This window comes from Nothobranchius furzeri, chromosome 16 (genome assembly GCF_043380555.1).
Source record: "Nothobranchius furzeri strain GRZ-AD chromosome 16, NfurGRZ-RIMD1, whole genome shotgun sequence".
Taxonomy (NCBI): Eukaryota; Metazoa; Chordata; class Actinopteri; order Cyprinodontiformes; family Nothobranchiidae; genus Nothobranchius; species Nothobranchius furzeri.
This window is the reverse complement of record NC_091756.1, coordinates 38,482,474-38,505,427: the sequence shown is the minus strand read 5'-3', so window position 1 is coordinate 38,505,427 and position 22,954 is coordinate 38,482,474. Positions and strand designations below refer to the sequence as shown.

Below are 22,954 nucleotides of genomic sequence, written 5' to 3'. Positions count from 1 at the left end.
GTTAATTTTCCGGTAAGCCAGGTAACCGCTCAGGCCAAACAGCAGGAATCCTGACACCAAAACCATGAATATCCAGACATCTTCAGAATCCTCTACAGACAGTTGAGAGAGGCATACCAGGTTCCACTGTTTCCAGGAGTCCATGATATACCCAGCTGGCTCTGTCCCAGAGGGACATCCGGGAGCCCCTTCTCCCGTTCTCATTGCTGAAAAAATTTTGTCAATCGCGTTGAGAGACCAACTGACCAGGTCCTTTCAAAAAATTTCCAGTTTCCAGAAAAAAAATGCAGAAAGCACAGAGCACAAGACAGGACAAAGAGCCTTGGGATAAAAGAGGGAGGATGAGGAGAAAAAAGCGTCTGTACTCTCCAGAACCGGAAGAAGAGAATTATAGAGTAATAATGTAAGCACAATGCCTTCCCTTTCAGAGGCCAGCAGCGTTTAATGTTGTGTTTTTTTATTCTACATTTCTTATCAATTTTACTTACATATTAGGACCATCACCTCTAAGTACCACCTTGCACTTTCATTGTGCCAACAGCATGTCCTGTTGTACTAAAACAGGGCAGCTTTCTAACTTCTAAGCTCATGTTATGACTAAAACACTTAGTGGTTTTATATTTGTGACTCTCTAGACTTGTGGTTAAAAACAGTGGAAATCAGAAGCGCTGACTAATGTTCCTGAAACTGCTGACCGTTAAAACCTGCTCTGAGGTGCTTCTTTTTTAGCTGCATGATTAAGGTAAAGCTGTGCACATCACTGGCTTGTTGTTACTCAGTACAACCATGAGTGACAGTGCAGAAAACTTGAGGTCTAGAGCCAGAGAAGATAATGCTCAGACCAACAATGACACAGGAAGCTGTTGGACGGACCAACTGGAGGAAAGATGTCATTACCATCTGACCTCAGGCTTTTAATTACACCAGTCTGTGGCAGGAAAAGAATGGCCATGGGTGACATGAGTATTTGAGGACCAAAGAAAGGCGGGTTCTGCTCAAATTCCCAGAACATTTTCAATCTCTTCTCTGACCAAACATGGATTTATTTTTAGCCTCAATACACCACATTCACCAGTGAGTAAGCTGAGAGGTATTTTCATGTTACTCCGTGGACTTTGGGGAGTACGGCTAAACATTTCTGAGTGAAAGGGGGAATGGAGAGGCACGGTGCATGAGATCCGATGATGTAATGATGCATTAGACAAAAGTGTGAGCCAAATCTTTGCATCATACATTTAAGCTTTGTTCATCTGTCTTTGTCTCCTGTTCTATATTTAATCTTAACCAAAGATTGTTGGCATTTAGGAAAACAGTCATGTTAGATCACTCTCATGTCTGTTCTTTAAATACAGAATGAATCTGGAGTTGATTAGTTTAACCCACATAACAAATTAAAGCTAAGGAAAAACAACAAAACTAAATACATTACAAATTATAACTAGGAGCTAAAGATTTAACTTGACTATTTCCATAGGTTGCTAAAACTTCTTCCTGTTATATAGCATCATTTCCAAATGGATGATGTCAATTTTGATCTTATTTCATTACTGAACCAAAGCAAGAACCATTATTATTACAGCAAATGACACTTATAAGCAAAAAACCTTAATTTTAGGTTTTCAAATCTAAAGCAAACACAATCAACCCAAAGTGAAGCGTGTATATGGGGCCAATATGTGAATGGAAAATTCCAACTTTACTATGTCTGTTGTGCTAACAGGCTCAGCTGATTGTTACATTACATCACATCTGTGACCGTGGTGAAGGATTTTAAAAACCTGAGTCTATTCAGTGGATGAGCTATTTGGAAATGTGCTGAAAAACAAGGATCAAAGAGAGAACAAGTAAATGATCATAGCACGTTTGACTAAGTTTGGCTTAGTGTGATGTAGAGGGGCGGAGACAACTAGCCTGGCCTGCCAGACTCGTGCTTTAATTCTACACAGAGAACAATGCTTCCCATGAGGCAGCATGGGGCTAGCTGGTCAGGCTATGGAGACAAGAACACACATTTATGTAAAAAAATTCTTGATGCTCTGCTCCATAAGAATTGGTGATTTTCAAGTACAACACACCAAAAGGTTTTAAACTTGCTCTAATTTTGTTGTATTTTGTTTCAAGGAAGCCAGATTTTCTCATACTATTTAAAAAGTTGTAATCATCTACAGATTGATGATCTTTCAAAGTCTTTTCCTTTTGACTTTAGATTGTTTTTGGCAGTTCTGTTAACAGAATTAAAACAAAGGTTAAAAATAAGAGGTCAGGTGACAGATTTGAAGAAATAATGAATTATGCATGAAAGTCCTGAAACGGGACCTGAGATCCTCTATGGCTGGTTTTCAGTTAACTCTTTGGGAATGTTAGTGCCTAAAATACTATGATGTGTAATGTGATTATGACTAAGTTATATTTGGGGCACAACTTGTGTCTTTGTGAATTTATCAAATTCAAAGATGACTTTTCGCTTCAGTGTCTGTTGTGTTGAACCAAGACCAGCTCATCTCTTTAGTTTAGGAGCCCCTTTTATGCCTGGATTTCTGATAAAGCAAGAGTTAAATGACTGAAGTAAGAGAAGAATACCAACAATAGCCACTACTAGTTGGAAAACCAGCAATTAGGAACCTTTTTGAATATTAGTTTATTTTGCTGGCTCATCTTGTCTTTAGGTTTTTTTTACTCTTTACTCTTAGGTCATGTTAGTTTCCTCCCTGATTAGTTAATTGCTTTCACCTGGTTCTCTCTCCACACACCTGCAGCCTTCTGCCTCCCATTATGCCCCAGTGTATTTAAGCCCTGTCTGTGTCTCATTGTCTTGTCGGTCCATTGTTTTGTGTCAGTGTTGTTTTGTGCTCTAGGTGAGCTTTCGTTCTCCTGATGATCAGGACTTGGTTTTTTTGACTTCCTGCCCTTTTGGATTTTTGGTTCATCATCCTAATAAAAATGATTTTACTTTTAAACTGCTCCTGCCTCGTGTCATCTGGTGTTGTCTGCATCTTGGGTCCTAACCTCCTCCGAACCTGCAACGTGACAATGACGGAGTTTGTCCGACGGCCAACATTGATTGTTCCAGAGTGTTGGAGCCGTCACTAAGTAGGTCCAATCACCCCTTGTTTTACATTTAGTGCGTGGAACAGTAAGTCTTTTCCAGCTGATCAAAGTCCCCATGATGGGGCATTTCTATTTCGCAAAGCAGCAAAGTAGGGAGGAGCACTGCCATGCAAGACTTTAAAAGCATAAATGAGGATTTTGAAATTGGCCTGCTAATGCACCTGATGCCAGTGCAAAGTCGCCAGGACAGGTGTGATGTGTGTTAAAAACCTTGCCACAGAGTTCTGAACAATTTGCTGCCTCGCAACATAGGTCTGGGTCACTCCAGCGTACAGCGAATTACAAAAATCCAGTCTCTGTCATGTGCGCTCAAGACAACAGTGATTTAATCCTAGAAAGTCGACGTAACTGGAAGAAACGCAATCTTCAAACAGTGTTTATTTGCTCATCCATTTGAAGAACTGAATCCAATTTTACCCCAAGGTCAGTGACAACTGTCTTCTCATTCGGGGCTAACAATGCAAGGTCATAGTAGTGGTTCATCAAACTCTTCTCACTAGGTTTAAAAACTAATTAGGGTTCAGGAAATGTAAAGACATCCAGGAACTGACATCTACCAAAAACTCTAAATGCATTTGGATTGATTACATTGAACGCAGCTGCAGCGGGAAATAGACCTGGCAGTCATATGCATAAAGTTAAAATTTTATGCCGTGTTTGTGGAAAACTTACTCTAATGACTGTAGGTACACAGCCAACAAGATTGGGCCAAGAATGGAGCCTTGTGGTACCCCCATTTAAGGTTCCTGCTGGAGGTTGAACACTATCCCACAATGACCCTAAAACTCCTGTCGATAGGATCCTACCCACGGCGAGGCTGACTCTGTGAGGCCAACCCACTGCTCCAGCTGATTTAGTAAGGGAGAAAGCCAGAAGTGTTATATATGACATCATCAACTCCTGGCAGAAAAATAATCAGTTTTTGCTCAGTGATGTCAATCTCCCAAAAACCTGATCTTTCATTTCTAACTGTACTTAAAATTTCAGAAGAAACAACCTGATTTTCTCTCTCACACACAAACATGTGGTGAACACACAATGGCATATGTTTCTTGTGAAAGGAGCCCATGTCCTGTGCAAATGAAGAGTTGTTATTACATGTAATTCTTTCCAGATGAGGAGGGTGGTAAGTCAGCACAGTTTAAAGGTCCGAAAGCCTCAACGTTACCATAAACACGTTGTCTGGATCCACCAGGTTTATAAACAATATTCACCATGGTCAGTGGGTATGATGGAAATGTTTGTGTTGCACTAATAGAAAGCATAGAAGTTAGAAGGTGCAGAACATGTGATAAACAATGGGTGTTGCTGAAAGACACAAACATTTGTTTACATCCTGTGATTTCATCAAAGCGGAGGATAAAGATGCTTGTCTGGTTGGTTCCTGCTCTTTGGAGCAGATCAGACCTAGCATCAGGAGGAGGGCCTCATCTGTACCGGGTTTTCTCGCAATGTGACTGAAATAACTTCAGATTCAAAGACAACCAGGGACATTCTCACTGGCATGTGGAAAATTTTTCCAACATAGTGGATCATTTCTATCATCAAAGAAGTGCACTCATATAAGCAGGTCAATATTAAGTAATGTAATGGTCTGAAAAAAAAGTGTCATTTGACTTAAATGTAGATTTTTAAAAAGCAATAAGTAGAAATTTATTTCACTACATAAAGCTGGGAATTGATTTCCCCCTTTTTTTTTAAAGATGTTTCGAATTTTGAGGATTTTTATTCATTCAAAATTTCAGCTTATGAATATTCAAAATTTCATTACATTTATTTTTAATGGTGACCCAAGCCATTTATTATTTAAGAAACCTTTAAAGTAGGTAGTTTTTTTAAAGCACGTTTCAAGACAAAAAAACATCAAAGTGTTAAACTCTAAAACAAGTTAAACAAGAGCAAAGAAGGCCAAACTAACTAATTCTATTATGAAAATATAGTTTTGAGTTTTGAGCTGTTATTTAGGGATGTTGCTCACCATGGGGGTGTTGAGAGCTGGCGACTTCTCGGATTTTAACAGTGAATTTAAAACTGACAGTTTTACATTTGACCTCAAACCTTCACTCAGATTTTCTGTCTTTTTGGACAAGACAAAGAAAATGAATCCCAACAGAATTATCCATTTTTAGCTTCATGAGCGTAACACTGGCTGCATAGTGGTGCAGGTGCACCAAATAAAGTGATTTTAATTAGACCATGATGCCTAAACTTTCTTCTTTTGTGGTTTAAACAGAAGCAGATTCATATTTTAGTATTTCTGAAGACTAAATAGATAAAAATACATTTTGTTCAAGTTTAAGGAAATGTGCAGCTCATACCTGAGCACAGTTCTCCTTTGTAGTGCAGGCAATTGAAGTCATCACACTCACACAGCTTGCCCCACACCTTTCCAAAGTCACTGCTGTGACACACACACTGGCCACACACACAGTCCCCACGGCCGCTGCAGATGGCAGACTGGGATCCTCCAGCTCCTGCGGGTCCACTGCAGCGGTCCTGCTCGGTGGGATTATAGTCACCCTCTGCACACTCGCAGTACGGGCCCAACCGATCCGGGTGGCACAGACAGATCCCACACTCATAGGTGCCGTTGCCATGGCTACATTTGGGACTGTTCAGCTGGGTTTTGGTCTGACACTTGCAGTCACACTCAAATGTGACAGTAATAGAGAGAGAGTCTTTGAAGCCAACTGGTTTTATGACGAAGGTTTTCTTCTTTTGTTTGGGGCAACCACGAGCACGCGCCTCCACACTGAAGGAGACCTGCAGGAGAGGAATCCAGATGAAAACGTTCAGATCCTGCTTTAAGACTGAAGTTTGCTTAATTGCTACTTATTTGTCCTTCTTATCAAGTTATTATCAGAGGAAGCATTCCTCTGCCTCCAAGTGCACTCGATGGGATTGTTCAGTCAGCATTGCACCCATTTCTGGAAAATGTCCAAAAGTGGGCAGGTACTAGCATGGAGAGAGACCCAAATATGGAAATAATAAGAGGAGCCTAGCCAGAGAGGGGGAAATGTGCAGAGGTTAGACAATATCACCTAGACTGGAGAAAACCAGCAGAGAGACGCTGAGATACAAAAACAACACAAAAGGAAAACTTTCACAATAAGAAAATGGAAAATAACCCATCTTTTTGACACCACGTGGAAAAGGAAAAAATAAAACTTTTAGACATTTAAATAGCAACAATGAGGGAAACGGAAAAATCAAGCAGACCATGCTTCCTAAACTTAAAGCAAAAATAGAAAACGGAACATGTTTATCTTTGCTCATACGGACAGGATTATAGCTCACAAGTGTGTACAGATTATTAAAGTAAAATCTGTGAAGTGAATTATGCAGCTGGACACTTTTTAGAAGCAAATAGACTTTGTCTTACAAATAAAAGTAGGAACACGATTTGAAATCACCAGGAGATTCTGACATACTGACCACTCGAGATACAAATCCAGTACATTAAATTGGCCTTGTAAATGCGCAGAGAAGTCCATGTTAACAAACCGTGTCCCCTATTTTGAGCCCAGAGCAGGATTTGAGGCCTGGGATGAGCTCGCCATTCAGGCAGGTGGCGTTAAAGGACAAAGACAGCTCCTCAGGGACACCGAGAAGCTCCAGCTCCACCTTCGACCGGATTTTCTAAAAGCACAAACACCACACTGATACAGCTATAACAGGTGACTTTACAACACCACATTTCTATGAGATATAAATGCTTCAATCTTAAATTTAGGTTTAGGTGTCTCTCAGCAGGAGAAACACCACATGTGTGTGTGATGTCCCTAATTTGATTATATATCAAAAGAAAAGCATACTTTTGGACAGCTTCACTCTTCAGACATTTTGGTGTTTCTGCAAACACTCTGGCTGAACGCGCGTGACTCAGACACTCTGGGAGTATGTGTCAACAAACATCGTCTAGCCAGAGATGAATGTGTGTGTAAAAGTGTGCGCGCGAGTGTGTGTTGTGCTTACAGCGTAGGCTTTTAGGATAAGTTGAATAACATTTCCAGAGTCGTTGGACAGCCGCCCCACTGTGGTGCCAGGTATCAGCTCACTGTAGTTCTACAGAACACAAACACAGTCAAACATCAACACATTTGTCTTCAAACACAGGGTTATGGAACACCCGCCAGGTATAAAACACGTTAAAATAGCACTAAATCATAATTTAAATTGTGTTCAGTTTTTTTATTGCAGCACAAACGTGACATGTTTTTGTTAGGATGCTTTCTTGCCAAAACATTTTTGTTGTGTTTGAAATAAATTAACACTCAGTGTTCAGTCACATGATGTAAAAGAGGAAATCCTGTTGGTTATAATAACTTTTATGGTTTGTCAAAACCTCATGTTCACGTGAAAACGTGCACATACTTTGCACAGTTTTGTTCAGTTTGCACTGCCCAAATGGACAGGAAATGAGAAATGTGTTTTACATTTATTGTCGTCGTCGTCTTTCTCCGCTTATCCGGGTCCGGGTCGCGGGGGCAGCATCTCAACTAGGGAGCTCCAGACCGTCCTCTCCCCGGCCACCTCCACCAGCTCCTCCGGCAGGACCCCAAGGCGTTCCCGGACCAGATTGGAGATGTGACCTCTCCAACGTGTCCTGGGATGACCCTGGGGCCTCCTGCCGGCAGGACATGCCCGAAACACCTCCCCAGGGAGGCGTCCAGGACGCATCCTGACCAGATGCCCAAACCACCTCAACTGACTCCTTTCGATCCAGAGGAGCAGCGGTTCTACTCCGAGTCCCTCCCGAATGTCCAAGCTCCTCACCCTCTCTCTAAAGCTGAGCCCGGCCACCCTACAGAGGAAACTCATTTCGGCCGCTTTCTTTCGGTCAATACATCACAAATAATTATACATGCACTAAAAATGGCCTACTGTTATATTTTTAGCTAATAAACGCATTTAGATATTTTGCTTTTCAGCTGCAGAGTTACTTACTGTGAGACTGAGCCATCATTACTGAGGAAGACCAGAGCCATCCTCAGAATCACGCTCCTTCTCATAAACCAAGAGCAAAATCATGCACACCCCACAAAGGAGGATATTTACGTCTTCATTGGTAATCCTCTCCAGAAAAATCCAGACATTTTTCTCTTGTTATAATTGGCACACATAAACTGTCCAAGCTCACACACTTTAGTTTTAATTGTTAGAAGAGTAGTAAAGATATTTTGAGACGCATGTGTGGAGTTGAATGAGAGCACGACATAAGTGTTTGTGGTCTTTGGAGGCAGAAAGCTCAAAATTTTAAATTCTTTTTAAGGGTTTGTTAAAAAGTTGTCATCCCATGTTGTAGTAGTACCAGAAACAGGTAAACAGGTGAAAAATCAACCCAGCGCCCAAGACTGCACAAATCCTGACACGTCTGCCAATCCTAAACCTGCATGTGACCAAAACACAGATGGGCTTAAACATCTTAGCTTGACAAAACAGAAAAACATCTCACAAAACGAGAGGAATCCCACTGCTGCCACCATTTGTTAAGATAAAACCTGACAGAAAAACTTTAAAGAAGCTTCAGAAATGCTGTAGTTTATAGGAAATAACAAGCGAAACACTTTAGCTTTTTTTCTGAAATATTCAGACTGTTGAGGAGTTAATAATTTTTTTTATTTTCTGCATTATTTTACTGACTTGTTGCCACTTTAACAGGTTGGGAAATGTTCTTCAAACTGGTTTTCTTTGGCCTTGAACGACCTTTTATATTCATTTTTACCCTAAGTTTAAACATTTGCTTTATCAACTTTGCACACTTTTCTATCGAACAGATATTTTAAATATTCATTTTAGCTGTTAGTGTTTTATCCAATCACTCAAAGGGATGTAAGAATACACTGATACAGTGAAAAATCGTGATATTTTGTGTTATGATACTGAATCAATATTTAAAGGCAGGCGATTGAACTTTTAATTGAAAATGTACATTCAAACGTTTATTGTATTGCTTCATGCAGTGCAACTCAAACTCTGACTGCTGGGTGGTGGCCCATTTTACTGCCTTCATACTGACTGAACGAGATCTCCCAATAACACTGGATGTGTCTCGGAAGTGTCTGGCCCGGGAAGTACATTTAAATTTACCAATTTCACACAGGTGGTCCTGCAAGGTCACCAAATGACCGGAGAACTGCAGAACTACACGTGATTTCTGTATTTCACGCAATAGCAAGCATAAAGAAACACGGCAGCATGAATCTAAAAAAGTCTGTGGTTTATTCTCTGCCCTGTTTACCTGTAGAGGTTTCACAAGTAATGACGTGCTTTTTTAAAAATGCTATTTTAGTAGCTGAAAATCCACATGGGACTTTTAAATAGAAAGCTTCCAGATGTTTTACAGTACTTTTATGTTTGACTTCCTGTCCGGCCTGATCTGAACTGCTGAGCCTGATGCATTTTGGAAGCGTAGTAAAAAATAGACTCGGATAATCACAAATGTCGTGTACCTACGTTTCTGACAAGACTCCAAAACGCAACACTTCACGGCCAGTGGAAACGCATCCATCTACTATAATGGCAGCTAATTGCTGCGTACTGCGTTTTACAGACATTAGTTGATGCTTAAGCATCAGGTGGACAAGCCTGGTCAGGCTTAAAAATCACAAATTTCATCTGGCTTTCAGTATCGCAATATAAGCTTTTGTGTGGTTACCCCTTTATTCTGATTTCCATAATGTTGCAATATTTTTGCCCAAACTTTGACTGATTCTACAAAACAAGCTAGGCTTTGAACACAAACATGGTCACAGAACACTCACCCCTCCCCTCATGTAACTTTCCTGGTTCCACATGCGCCGGAACCGCAAGCCCACATTGCCAGGGGAAATGAGATAGAGCCGTTTTCTAGGTCTAAATGTCTCTTGTTGTCTGTGACTTCAAATTAAGTTTATCTTTTTGGGACTCTGGTAGTTTGCCCTGAAGTTGAAGTGGTAGCAGCCAGCTATTTCTCCTTTTCTGATATTGTTCAGCGGAGAATAAGTCTCACTCTGGTTTCACATTGAAAGCATCAGCAGAGCGGAATAGCAGCGGAACGTCACAACTTAAAAAATAATCCATTATAGTTTATGGACTGTTTCAAACCAGCAGCAATGCAGCGATTTCCAGGCGTGTCCCAGAAGCTGCTCGCCGTGCTGTGCCGCTAAAGGTAGGATTGGGTTCTACGTATATTTGCAACGAGCCGCTTCAGGGATGCGCTAAAGTCTCTTTCCGGAGTATTTCTCTTATCCGATGGCACCATCTAGTGGCTGACAAGCATATCACACAAAAAGTCAGTCGCTCCATTTTTTTAAGATGGAAACTTCACGTTTCTTGTTTATAAATGTGCTTCTGTAGCCGACTAACAGAGCTAAAACACGTTGTTTTACAAGTATTGTTCTCATGTCATGCTGTGTTCTCATATATTTATATTTTAAAGACTTACTTGTCCATGAAAAGTTCATCAACTCTGCATCAGCCGAGGTATTCCTTAAATTTGAAGCATGTAAGCGGCAGTCTAACGTTATTGGTTAGTTCTGGTTAGCGCTCAGTTTCCTATTGCACGGAGCTCTGCGGGACAGGGGGTGTGCTTAGTATTGCTTACATTATATCACAGTACATGATAAGATAATCACTTTTACGGATTTCTGAAAAATCATACATCATTTCTGAAAAGAGAAAACTCCGGAAAGCCACTTTTACATCAACAGTTAACATAGGGCTAGACAGGAAATCACACATTGTTACAGTGTAAAATCCCAGGTAATTTTCAAAATAACAGTACTGTAGCAATGCAATTCCTTATACATGATGCTTACGTGTGACCCAACGGCTCATTTACTCCCAGCATTGTTCCAGAAGTGCAGCTGTGTGTTTTTATGGCTTTAATCCTGGCAGTGGAGAGGAACAACATCATATTTGACATCAAACAGCGATATCAAACGTGATTTCCTTCTTTTTGGTTTAACTGGCAGTTGGCATAAACAAACCTTGATCTGAAGTCTCGAGGGACCATGTGATCTTGTGAGTTCAGCAATGAACACAACGAGGAAGCCATGCCGCTGCCAAGACTCTCCCGGTGTCAAAAAGACCACGTTGAAGTTCACGAGTTCCCTGCCGCTGTTCGCCGCCGATGCTTCCGTGAAACCGAGGTCACGCCACTGGTGTTCTGTTGCTAAATACGTGAGTGTGTAACGAGTGGAGGACCCAGGGAAGTGCAGAGGTTCTGTGAGACAATCGATGGTCCAATAGTTGCTTTCGGTCCGAAACGTGTTATTGGTGGAGGTTTTAAGACAAATGCAAGATAACCACTTCATTAAAAAAAATCTTTTAAATCTCCACACTGTGTTTTTAACTATCCTACGTTAGAACGTTGTTAATAGGTAGGAAAATAAGTTTTCTTTTCCAAATTTGCCATTGTAGCTTTAAAGGTGTGTATTTTGAGAGAACCAAGTCAATAACTTTCAGTTGTTGAACTGTGTTCAAAAAGAGGGATGTTTGAGTTTCTGTTTAACCTCCAGAACAACAGCCAAGAGTTTCTATTTTTAACCCAAAAGGTTTGTTTGTTAAACCAAACTCTGTTTCGGGGTGGCCAATCCTGGTCCTGGAGGGCCGGTGTCCAGCAGGTTTTAATTTTTAACCCTGCCAAAAGTGAACCTGACAACCTGACTTCAACACCTGAATTCACAGGTGACTCAACCACTGACTCAAGTGTGTTGGAGCAGAAAAACCACAAAACCTGCTGGATACTGGCCCTCCAGGACCAGGATTGGGCACCCCTGCTCTATACGTAAATGAGAAAATCATTGAACTGACCTGGTAGAGGGGAACCACAGAGTTGGTGACAGCAAAGATCAGGTTGATGTTGTTCTCCGACATCTTCTCTGTGATCAGAGCCAGAGATGGGTAGTCCTGAGGGTCAAATTGGACCATGTGGTACAGTCAAAAGAAAATAAAACGCCCTTTGTAGACGTGCATGTTCAGATAAGGGTCACACTGACCATGGTGGTGGACATTCTGTACATATTTTCTGAGTTGAGGTGGCACTGGCCGTCATTGGGCTGAACAATTCCAGCCAGTCGACCGTCCAGAGCCATGTGAGTTTTGGCATCAGAGGTGAAAATCAGGAGGTGGGATGCTCCGGGACGCCAGCCGATCTGCTCCTGATTTATGTAAAAAAACAAATCAAACAAAAGTTACATTCATTCTTTCATGTCTTTTTATGTAACCACAAAGCATTTATGGGTATGACACAAGCAGAGAAGAATGCAATATAAAGCCAAGTGTTGGGTGAGACAATAGCCATCTCTCCACCTTGCACACAGCAGCCTGGATGATGGCGTCAAAACCCCCCTCTGGGGCGTCTCGGTTCCTGGACACCATCTGCTTCTTCACCTCCTCTGTGAAGCGACCCACTTCCTCCGTCAGAGACAGAACGTGTTTGTAGCCAAACTGAGGCAGACAGGTGGTGTTAATGCTGTCAAGTAAAGAGAAATTAGCCGCTTAATTCAGATCAGCGTTACCCCAGGGCCTTTAAAAGTGATGTCCTGTTCTATTGCTATCTCCAAGCTGAGCTGGTCTGTTGGATTCATTGGTGTCGGTGGAGAGCTTTACCGACCAGAGTTTTACTTCCTGTTTCATTTTGTAGAGTTGCTTCCCTTTAGTGATGCTCTAAGAACTTCTATACTCTGATTAAGACTCTTGTTATTCATATGTGATTTCTGTATTTATTACCAGAATCTTGTCATCTTCCTTTGTTCTCCTGGACTTAGTTCAGCTCTAAATCAGCTTCATTATGAAATTCAATTTATTGTCCCCGGGGAGCAGAGTGTACAACACACACACACACACACGCGCGCGCACACACACACACACACACACACACACACACACACACACACACACACACACACACACACACATGTGTCTTTCCATCATAATGAGGACCCTCCATTGACTTCCATTCATTTTTGTGATTTCACCAAGCCTAACCCATACCCCAACCCTAAATATAACCAACGCTGATCTATTCCTAACCTTAATCTTAACTAAAACTTAATTCACACTTTACCTCTAACACGTATAGTAAGCTTCTGGTATGCTTCTAAAAAAGTGATGACCAAAAAAATTTCCTCACTTTGTAGAGAAAATGGTCCAAATGGTCCTCAGTATGTAGTATGTACAAGAACACACACACACACACACACACACACACACACACACACACACACACACACACACACACACACACACACACACACACACACACACACACACACACACACCAATAAACTCTTAAAAGAACAACAAAGAAAGACAACAGTGTTTTCAAAACTAAAAGAGGAATGTGGTCTAGATATTCTTCATGATCTTTAGACTCTTAAAGGCCTGGAACTTTCCTATCTCCAACCTTTAAACATTTAAAACTCTTGTAAAGACCCACTCTGACTCGCTAGGATTCAACCAGATTAGATTAGACTATTTGATACTATTCTTTATGTTAAATTGTCCAATGATAGAATGTCTCTTGCTTTGAAGGTCCATGCTTTACTAACATGACCCCTCATATTGTGTGGTATATTTTTACCATTTGTTTCACTGTTTTTACTTTTCAGACACTGAACAAACACCATTGCAGGGCAAATAAATAAATAAAAAATAACAACCCAGTAATTTGTGAAATCCAACACTGAGATAGTACTTTAGTTTTATTTTAAACTTTATTTGTAATTCCAAACACATTGTTTAAGACAATAAAAAGTGAGGACCATGGTGAGGACAGCCTCACCCAGCCCGATCCTGACAGACAAAATCACTTCCTGTTGATTGTTGTGGTCACATTCTGCCCACATGCTAGGCCATATATGATCACCAGTTGAGAATAAGCTGCACTTGTTCTTCACCAGACGTTTGTCTCGCAAGAACAAAGTGGAAGAGATAAAAACTGAGACATTTGTTGTAAGAATTAGCTACAATTTGCCAAAAGAAGAGCAGAATCCACTGGCAGAAGTTTAACTGATGAAACTCAATGGCTTCTGCAAGGCGACTAAAGTCACTGTAGTATATAATCGCAGCTGCAGTGGTCTATTTTACGGGCATATTAGATATGTGTTTGCTTTAATAAAGGTTGTTTAAAGGCACACTTGGAAGTCTTGCTTGCTTTATTTTCCTCTAGTGTCAGTTTGTAGAACCAAAAGTGAAACTTATTTCCTCGCTGTGCATTTGTCTTTTTAACACCTTAATCTAACAGCTGAAATGCCTTCCCAGTCTTCATTAGTTTCTACAGGAATGGTTCATCACTAAATCTAACATATGAGCTGTGTTCATAAGCAATGCAGGAAATGTGCTCCACCAGGTCAGCTTTATTTTTTCTAAGTCCAACAGGTGGCAGCCTGCCACTCTGAAGTTGCAAGTGTGGTATTCTGGCCACAGAGGGCGGTGGGGGTTTGAGTGGCATTTCGTTAACCTGGTAAAGGGTTATTTTAGCATATACTAGCTCAAGAAAATGATTAAAAAATATGAAAAATTTGGGTAGTATGCCTTTAAGAGGGGCTTCTGCACTGACTTAACCTCTTCCTCTTCATACTTTACATGGCCAAACTGAAATTCTTCACTTGCGTTATCTTTAATTCAAGCATTCCTCTTTTGTCTGACTCTGTTTATACAGAATGTAAATGTCCCCTGAGACATTTAGCCAAACATAACAACTCAAAGCCCGGGTGATATACGGTGCAGCAGCTTGTTTTTAGACTCCTACTCTAGAGAATGATTCACAGCAGCTGACCGCGCACTTGTTGGAGCCGCCGTGAGCCTTTAACAACCGCTCTGCCTCCGTCTGTGCTGCTTCCAAGCTATATTGTGATTAAAGATGTCCTTACAGAGTAACGTCACCTGCAAGGTGAAGCTACTTTCCACACGCAGACATAAACAGCTACTGAAGACAATCCTGATGGGGACAAATCAGTCTGGATTCTGTTTAGGTACATGTGTAGAAACAGTTCACATGGATACTTCTGTTTTTCTTTAGTATTTCACTTTCAGCATTCTTCATATGAATTTTTTTAGCCTAAATTATTTTTGCTAGTAAGGAATCAGATTCTAACGGTTCAGGTCACATGACAGACTGTTTAAAGACAAGTCAAACAACAAGTCACAAAGAGTTGTTCCTATTTCCTTTGTTAAATCTATGAAAAACACCATAATATTTTTGTTTGGTTATAAAATTGTGTTTTGCAGTATTCATACCCCATTGAACACAGCTTGACACCTTGCAACCCCATACTTGTTTTTATTGAGATTTTCTGTGATAGACCAACACAAAGTAGCACATAACTGCTAAGTGGAACAGAACTGATGCATGGTTTTAGAAATTTGATCCGGCAAATAAAATCTGAAGTGTGGCGTGTTTTTATTAAGCCCCCTGTGCTTTGTGGAGCTACCTGCTGCAAGTCTTTTAGGGTATGTCTCTACCAGCTTTGCACTTTTGAGACAGAAAATGTTGCCCGATTGTTGCTGCAAACTAGCTCAAGCTCATCCAGACTGGATGGAGATAGTCTGTGAACAGTAATTTTCTAGTCTTGCCACAGATGCTCAGTGGGATTAGGTCTAGACTTTGACTGGGCCTTTGTAACACGAGTATTCTTTGATCCTGTGTTAGATGGCGCCCCTGGGTGTGGCAGCCTCGTTACAGCAGCTCTGCTCATTCTGAGCTTCTTTTTCCCTTTTCTTCTCTCCCGTATCTTTTTTTTTATGTTTTATTATTAATATTAGATTCGATAATCATGCTATTCCATCTGGAGCCGGCTCTGGTGGTTTTTTTGAGCTTTTCTTTACTTTTTTTATCTGTGCTGGGGGAAGAGGAGCAGAGATCCCTTGTCTACAGCAGGGATCAGCTGTTAGCGTTGCGTTCAACAGCGGCACTGCCAGTGGATAGACTCGAAATCCCCGGCGAGCTGAGGAGGAAGAGACGAGGATGTCGTGCTGGGAAGGAGCGCCGTCGCCCGAGAAGGAGACGTTATCGATCATCTCTTCCTTCTGTAATTATTGGAAATGTAAGATCTCTGCCCAATAAGATGGATGAGCTCTCATCGCTAACCCGATCACAGAGGGAGTACCGGCAGTGCAGCATTATGATGCTAACGGAGTCGTGGCTAACACCGCTAATCCCGGATGCGTGCGTGACACTACAGGGATTTCAGATGCTGCGTGCGGACAGAACAAGTGAAAGTGGTAAGAGGAAAGGTGGGGGACTAACGGTGTTTGTGAATGACAGCTGGTGTAATCCTGGGCATATCACAGTGAAAGAACATCATTGCAGCAGAGACATTGAGGTGCTAGCAGTTAGCATGCGTCCGTACTATCTGCCCCGGGAATTCTCGCATGTTATCGCGATAACAGTGTATGTCCCCCCCTCAGCTAATGCCGAGGCAGCCTGTGAGTCTCTTCACTCTGTGGTTAGCAGACTGCAAACGCAATCCCCGAGAGCCTTCTTTATAATATCTGGGGACTTTAATCATGCCTCACTGGACTCTACGTTGCCCACCTTCACCCAGTATGTGACCTGCCCGACCAGGGAAAATAAAACACTGGACCTACTGTATGCCAATGCTGAAAAGGCATATAGTTCATCACCTTTCCCTCCTCTGGGCAGATCTGATCACAACTTGGTGTATCTTGCTCCTGTGTATGAGCCCTTGGTGCGAAGGGAGCCACCAGCTACCCGTACAATACAGAGATGTTCGGAGGAGAGTGAGGGGGTCCTTAAGGATTGTTTTGATACAACTGTATGGGGGGTGTTCTGTGAAGATCATGGAGATGACATCGACAGCCTCACTGCATGCATTACAGATTATATTAATTTCTGTGTGGATAGCATTATCCCTATCAGGACTGTACGGTGTTTCTCTAATAACAAACCCTGGATTACTCCTGAAATAAAAAAAGCCCTCAAGCAGAAGAAGCGGGCCTTCAAACTCAGGGACAAGGAGGAGTTGAAAAGAGTGCAGAGAGAACTGAGGAGACTGATTAGGAATGGGAAAGACACCTACAGGCAGAGGATGGAGAACCAGCTTCAGCAAAGCAATGTGAGTGAAGTCTGGAGAGGCCTTAGAACCATCTCAGGTCATAAACATCAGAACTCTCTGCCTGTGAGGGATGTGAGGTGGGCAAATGAACTGAATCAATTCTTTAATAGATTTGACTCGGCTACGAGGCAGACCTCAACGTCGGCTGCTGACTCTCCCACCCTCTCTACCACTGTTTTACCTCTGACCTCTCACCCCTCCTCACCTTCAGTAACAGTATCTAGTACACACTTTACGCAAGGTCCTGGCTGGTCCCTCTCTACCACACAGGTGAGGGGGGAAATGAGGAGGATAAATGGCAGGAAGGCAGCGGGTCCAGATGGTATCAGCGCATGGGTGGTCAGGTCCTGCGCGGACCAACTGTGTGAGGTAATCGGGCACATTTTCAACCTGAGCCTGAGGCTGGGAAGAGTCCCAAAGCTCTGGAAAACATCTTGTGTAGTTCCGGTGCCAAAAACTTCACGCCCCAAGGATTTTAACAGCTACAGGCCGGTGGCTCTAACATCCCATCTTATGAAGACTCTGGAGCGGTTGGTTCTGGTTTGGCTTCGGCGCCTAGTGGGCTCTTCACTGGACCCGCTCCAGTTTGCCTATCAAACTGGCATTGGTGCTGATGATGCGGTCATCCACCTCCTGCATCGCTCGCTCGCTCACCTGGAGACTGTTGGGAGTACTGTGAGGATCATGTTTTTTGATTTCTCCAGTGCCTTCAATACCATTCTTCCCTCGGTTCTGAAGGACAAACTGGTGAACGTTGGAGTGGATCATCACTTCGCTACCTGGATTCTGGACTACCTTTCTGACCGACCACAGTATGTGAGGGCTCAGGGCTGTGTGTCGGAGAGTGTCATCTGCAGCACGGGGGCCCCCCAGGGAACGGTTCTGGCTCCGTTCCTTTTTACCATCTATACTGCGGACTTCTCCTATAACTCAAATCAGTGCTTCTTGCAGAAGTTCTCGGATGACTCTGCGATTGTGGGTCTCATCAAGGATGGGGATGACAAGGAGTACAGGAGACTGACTCAGGACTTTGTGGACTGGTGCCAGCTGAACTATCTACAGATTAATGCCAGCAAAACTAAGGAGCTGGTGATAGACTTTCGTAGGCATACGCATTCCTCGCTTCAACCACTGAGCATACAGGGCATGGACATTGAGACTGTGGACAGTTACAGGTACCTTGGGGTCCATCTGAACAATAAACTGGACTGGACTCATAATTCAGATGCCCTGTATAGAAAAGGGCAGAGTAGGCTGTACCTATTACGGAGACTGAGGTCATTTGGAGTAGTGGGCCCTCTCCTGAAGACCTTTTATGACTCTGTTGTGGCCTCGGCCATCTTTTATGGTGTGGTCTGCTGGGGCAGCAGCATCTCTGCGGGGGATAGGAAGAGGCTGAACAGACTGATCCGCAGGGCCAGTTCTGTTCTAGGATGCCCCCTGGGCCCTGTGGAGGTGGTGAGTGACAGGAGAATGACAGCTAAACTGTCATCCATGTTGGATAATATCTCTCATCCCATGCAGGTGACTTTGACAGCTATGAGCAGCTCTTTTAGTGGGAGACTGCGGCACCCAAGGTGTGGGACAGAGAGATTCCGTAGGTCTTTCCTCCCCACTGCTGTCAGACTTTACAACAAATCTGTCGGTTGAAGTGTACTCTGTATTTCTAGCTGTATCTAGTATGGTTATTATTTATTACTTTTTAACCCATTCTTAAGGTATAAACTGTCTATTGTATTGAATTTATTTTATCTCATTGCGGTCGGTTTTATTGTATTGTATTTTAATGTTTTTCTCCCTCTTCAGCATAACTTTAACTTTTACTTTGCTTGGCTGTAAACGAAACAAATTTCCCACTTGTGGGACTAATAAAGGTCATCTTATCTTATTTCCATTGTAGCTCTTGAAGTAGTTTTAGGTCATTGTCTAGTTGGAAGGGGAATCTCCTTCCCAGTCTCAAATCCTTTGCAGCAAACAGGTTGTCTTCCAGGATTGCCCTAATTGATTCATCTTCCCATTAATTCTGACCAGCTTCCTTGTTCCTGCTGAAGTAAAGTATGCCCACACCATGATGCTGCCACCACCGTGTTGCACAGATGGTGTGTTCAGGGTGAAGAGCTGTGTAACTTCTCCAGCCACACGTGGAGCTTCGGTCTAGTCCAGGGGTCGGCAACCTGTTCCCATCAAAGAGCAATTATTACCCGTTTCCCACAGTAAAGAAAACACTGGGAGCCACAGCAGCCGCGGCGTTGTGGGCGGGGCCTACCCTCAGACAGCAGAGAGCTGCTCACAACAGGTGACAGCAGCCAGTACCGGTCGCTCGTGTACGTCAAAGTTATCTTTCATAAGATGATAATCAATAAAACGATTTATATAAAGTGGATCCAGAAGTTGTAGCCCGTCTCTGTCTACAATATTTTGATAATTTTCACCCTGTTGGTGGTTTTACTGAGCAGGTGCCACTTTTGTCATACGTTTCTTTTTAAAACATGTTTAGACTGTTCAGAATACAAATCCAGGCTCTGTCACATTTGATTGTTGTAATTAAACTTTGCAGGTGGGGAAGGTCAGAAAAGGATCCGATCAATTTGTTTTCCCCTCATTTACAGTGACGGAGATAACGGCGCAGTGCGCCTGGCTCTGGTGTTAATCAAGTTAAATTATATCTCTTTGCAACAATTTTCACAAGAAAACAAAACAGTTAAAAGCAGGGCTTGTGTTGTGTTGACCGGACAGTTCCCATATTTGACCGTTTATTTTGACGGAGAAAGAATAGAAAGAATGACCCCGACGCATGCAGACGAACTGACACTTTATTCGTTACGCACATCGCAGATGTAGCTAAATCACTCAAGAAATGATTCCCATTTGAATATCTGAGCTGGACACTGCTCAGCGCAGCTCACTGTCAGCGTGTACTACATAAGGTCCACAGCGAGCTGAAGATGTGGAGAGGGGCTTGGAGCACGTCGCAGAACCAGAGCGCATGCGGGAAGATTCCTCCGACTGAAGCGAGACTTGTCACTTGGAAAATGTTCCCTGATTATGAAACTTTGGCTGAATAGCGTTTGTTCCTGTCTCCAATGTGGCGACACATCCAGGAGCCGTCTGAGGAGAATCCCAGAATCTCACATCCTCTTCAGCTCAGAAAGTGCCTATGATTACGCACAAGCCTGACCCGTCAACCCGGGTTGGAACTGTTCAGGTTTACGCAGACAATCTTTACATTTAGAATTGGCATACAGATGTAAAATTAATGCAGTAAAATATAAAGCATCCATTTGTTATTTTACAAGCACAGAGAGCCTCATCAGATGGATGGAAGAGCCGCGGGTTGCCGACCCCCGGTCTAGTCTGACCAGAGCACCTTCTTGCAGATGTCTGCTGTGTCCCCCACACAGCTCCTAAACAGGACTTTTTATGTCTTTCTGTCAAAAGTAGTTTTCTGCTCCCCACTCTTCAATGTAGGCCAGATTGCCCCGTGGACAGATTATCACACCTGAGCTGTGGATATGTGCAGCTCCTCCAGAGTGACCAAGGGTCCTTGGAAGCTTCTCTGACCAGAGCTCTCGTGGCTCGGTCTGTCAGTAAAGGTGGGCGGCCATGTCTTTGTAGGTTTGCAGTTGTAGCATATTATAACCTAGCCCTGCTTTAATCTGATCTAAAACTTCATCCCTGACCTGTCTGGTGAGTCTTTATGATGCTGTGTGTTCAATATTGTTCTCTAACAAACCACTGAGGCCTTTACACAATAGGTGTGAATACAAATGAACACCACACTTTCAGATTTGTATTTGCTTGAATTTTTGAAAACCATGCATCAGTTTCTATGAACTTCATAATGATGTGCTACATTGTGTTGGTCTATCTGTGATAATCTCAGTAAAGACATTTAAGTTTGTGGTTGTAGGGTGTCGAAATGTAAGAAAGGCTATGATTACTTTAGCACTAACAGTGTGGTTGACACAGAGATGAGGACATGAGGTATTCAGTCCTGTTTCTTAAAGAGCAAGTCACCCCCAAATCAACATTTTTTGGCTGATAAACGATATAAATGAGTGTTGAATCGTGCTGTAGACATGTGTAGTCAATAATTTTGCACTTTAGAGCATTTTAGTTAAAATAAAAATTTTCTGCCTAAAACTGTCAGTGTTGTGCCGTCGTCAGGTTAAAAACTCTACACTGCATTTGAATTTAAACCCACCATCGCTATCGGCTAAGAGGTACACTATGACGTTGGCTGGAACATTATGATGTCACAATGTCATTGTGAACCTGTGTGTGTGTGTGTGTGTGTGTGTGTGTATTTGTTAGCGGCTCCGCCCTCTCGGTCTGCGAGGCAACAGCATTATTTGCATTTTTCAAACAGGAAGTGGGAGTGGGGTAAGACTCTGGTAGGGGGTGACTTGCTCTTTAAAGACACAACTTTCAGATATATATCATCTGCTTTAGAGGTCGTGTTTTAGTTCTGAACATGTCTTCTGTTGCCCTCCTCTTGTCCAGCCTAAGCACGCACTGCTGCATAAAGCACTGATAGGCTCAAGTCAAAGACCTGAACAGGAAGAGTGAAAATGCAGCCAATTTCTAAGAATAACCCTTGAAATGTCTACAGAAAACCTGAAGAACTTTCGATCAAGGCTTAGACACACAGGGTCTGCCTGCTTATGGTTAAAGGGATACTACGCAACTTTTTCATATTTTTAAATCACTTTCTTGATCCATTGGGTGCTAAAATGACCTTTTACTGGGTTAATGAAAGGCCACCTAGCATCAATGTGGATTTGGGTGAAGGTTTTTTCCCACAATCCATTGCTGCTTGAGAATATTGAGAAGGCGGAGCAAAAGCTCAAGTGCCTTTTTTGAAAATATGTATTTTCAAATGAAAGAAGTTTATTTTAGAAAAATTAATAATATTTATTCATGCTCTGAATGTTTTAGATGAAGATTTAATGTGGACAGCAATTAATGTAAATCAAATCAAATAATTGTTTGTTTGTTTGTTTGTTTGTTTGTTTGTTTGAAAGTTGTTAATAAAGATTTTTTGTAAAAAGTAAAATCTCGACCAGAATCCTGGCATGAGACGCGTTCCATGACGCAATGCTCTCTGTACCAATTCGGCTAATTTTTGCACACCTGTGTGCCACGCACTCGAAGCCTTACTGCACACCTCCTCCAAGTACACGTCACAGAAGATCGTAGGGCACAGTGCGAGTGTTGAGATTGGGTCTTGGGAAAAAATGGAGCTGCAAATGCTGAAATGTCACTCAGACCCCATCACCCCTGTGGCCAGAATACCACACTTGCAAATTCAGAGTGGCGGGCCACCACCTGTTGGACTTTGAAAAAATTGAACTGACATGGTGGACCGGACTCTGCTTCCAGCATGTTTTAGATCATGAACACAGCTGATTTGTTTAATTTAGTGATGAATCGCTCCTGTAGACACTCATGAAGGCTGGGGAGACATGTCAGCTGTTAGATTAAGGCGTTAAAAAGACAAACGTACAAGGAGGAGATAAAGTTTGCTTTCGGTTCTACAAACGGACGCTAAAAGCAAGCCAAAACCACCTTGTCTCCCTTTAACATAAAAGCATTACATGCGGTGAAAAAATTACATATTTTTTTTATATTTGAGGAAATGTATAAACTCTAAATTGTAAATAAAGTTTAAAGCAGCTTTTAATGTTAGAACGTTTTCCTGCTATGTTCTACTTGATTGTGAATGAATTGTGAAATCAAAATGATGTCACTGAAGACCCACCTGACAGATTTGAACAAAGCTC

The 22,954-nt window shown here is 42.3% G+C and overlaps 1 protein-coding gene across 2 annotated transcripts in view; it reads right to left on the bottom strand.

The window, feature by feature from the left end:
* The window catches only part of itgb3b (integrin beta 3b), a 34,363-nt gene that overhangs the window by 9,423 nt on the left and 1,986 nt on the right, over positions 1-22,954 (bottom strand). For both annotated transcript variants that reach the window (XR_011516903.1, XM_015963119.3), the window contains exons 5-10: positions 12,403-12,565; positions 12,090-12,251; positions 11,905-12,000; positions 7,084-7,173; positions 6,613-6,747; positions 5,427-5,871 (exon numbers count right to left, since the gene is read on the bottom strand). Coding sequence is in view for 1 of the 2 variants with exons in the window: in XM_015963119.3 (XP_015818605.1) it covers positions 5,427-5,871; positions 6,613-6,747; positions 7,084-7,173; positions 11,905-12,000; positions 12,090-12,251; positions 12,403-12,565 (1,091 nt within the window). In the remaining variant the exon portion in view is untranslated. The remainder of the gene's footprint in view (positions 1-5,426; positions 5,872-6,612; positions 6,748-7,083; positions 7,174-11,904; positions 12,001-12,089; positions 12,252-12,402; positions 12,566-22,954) is intronic.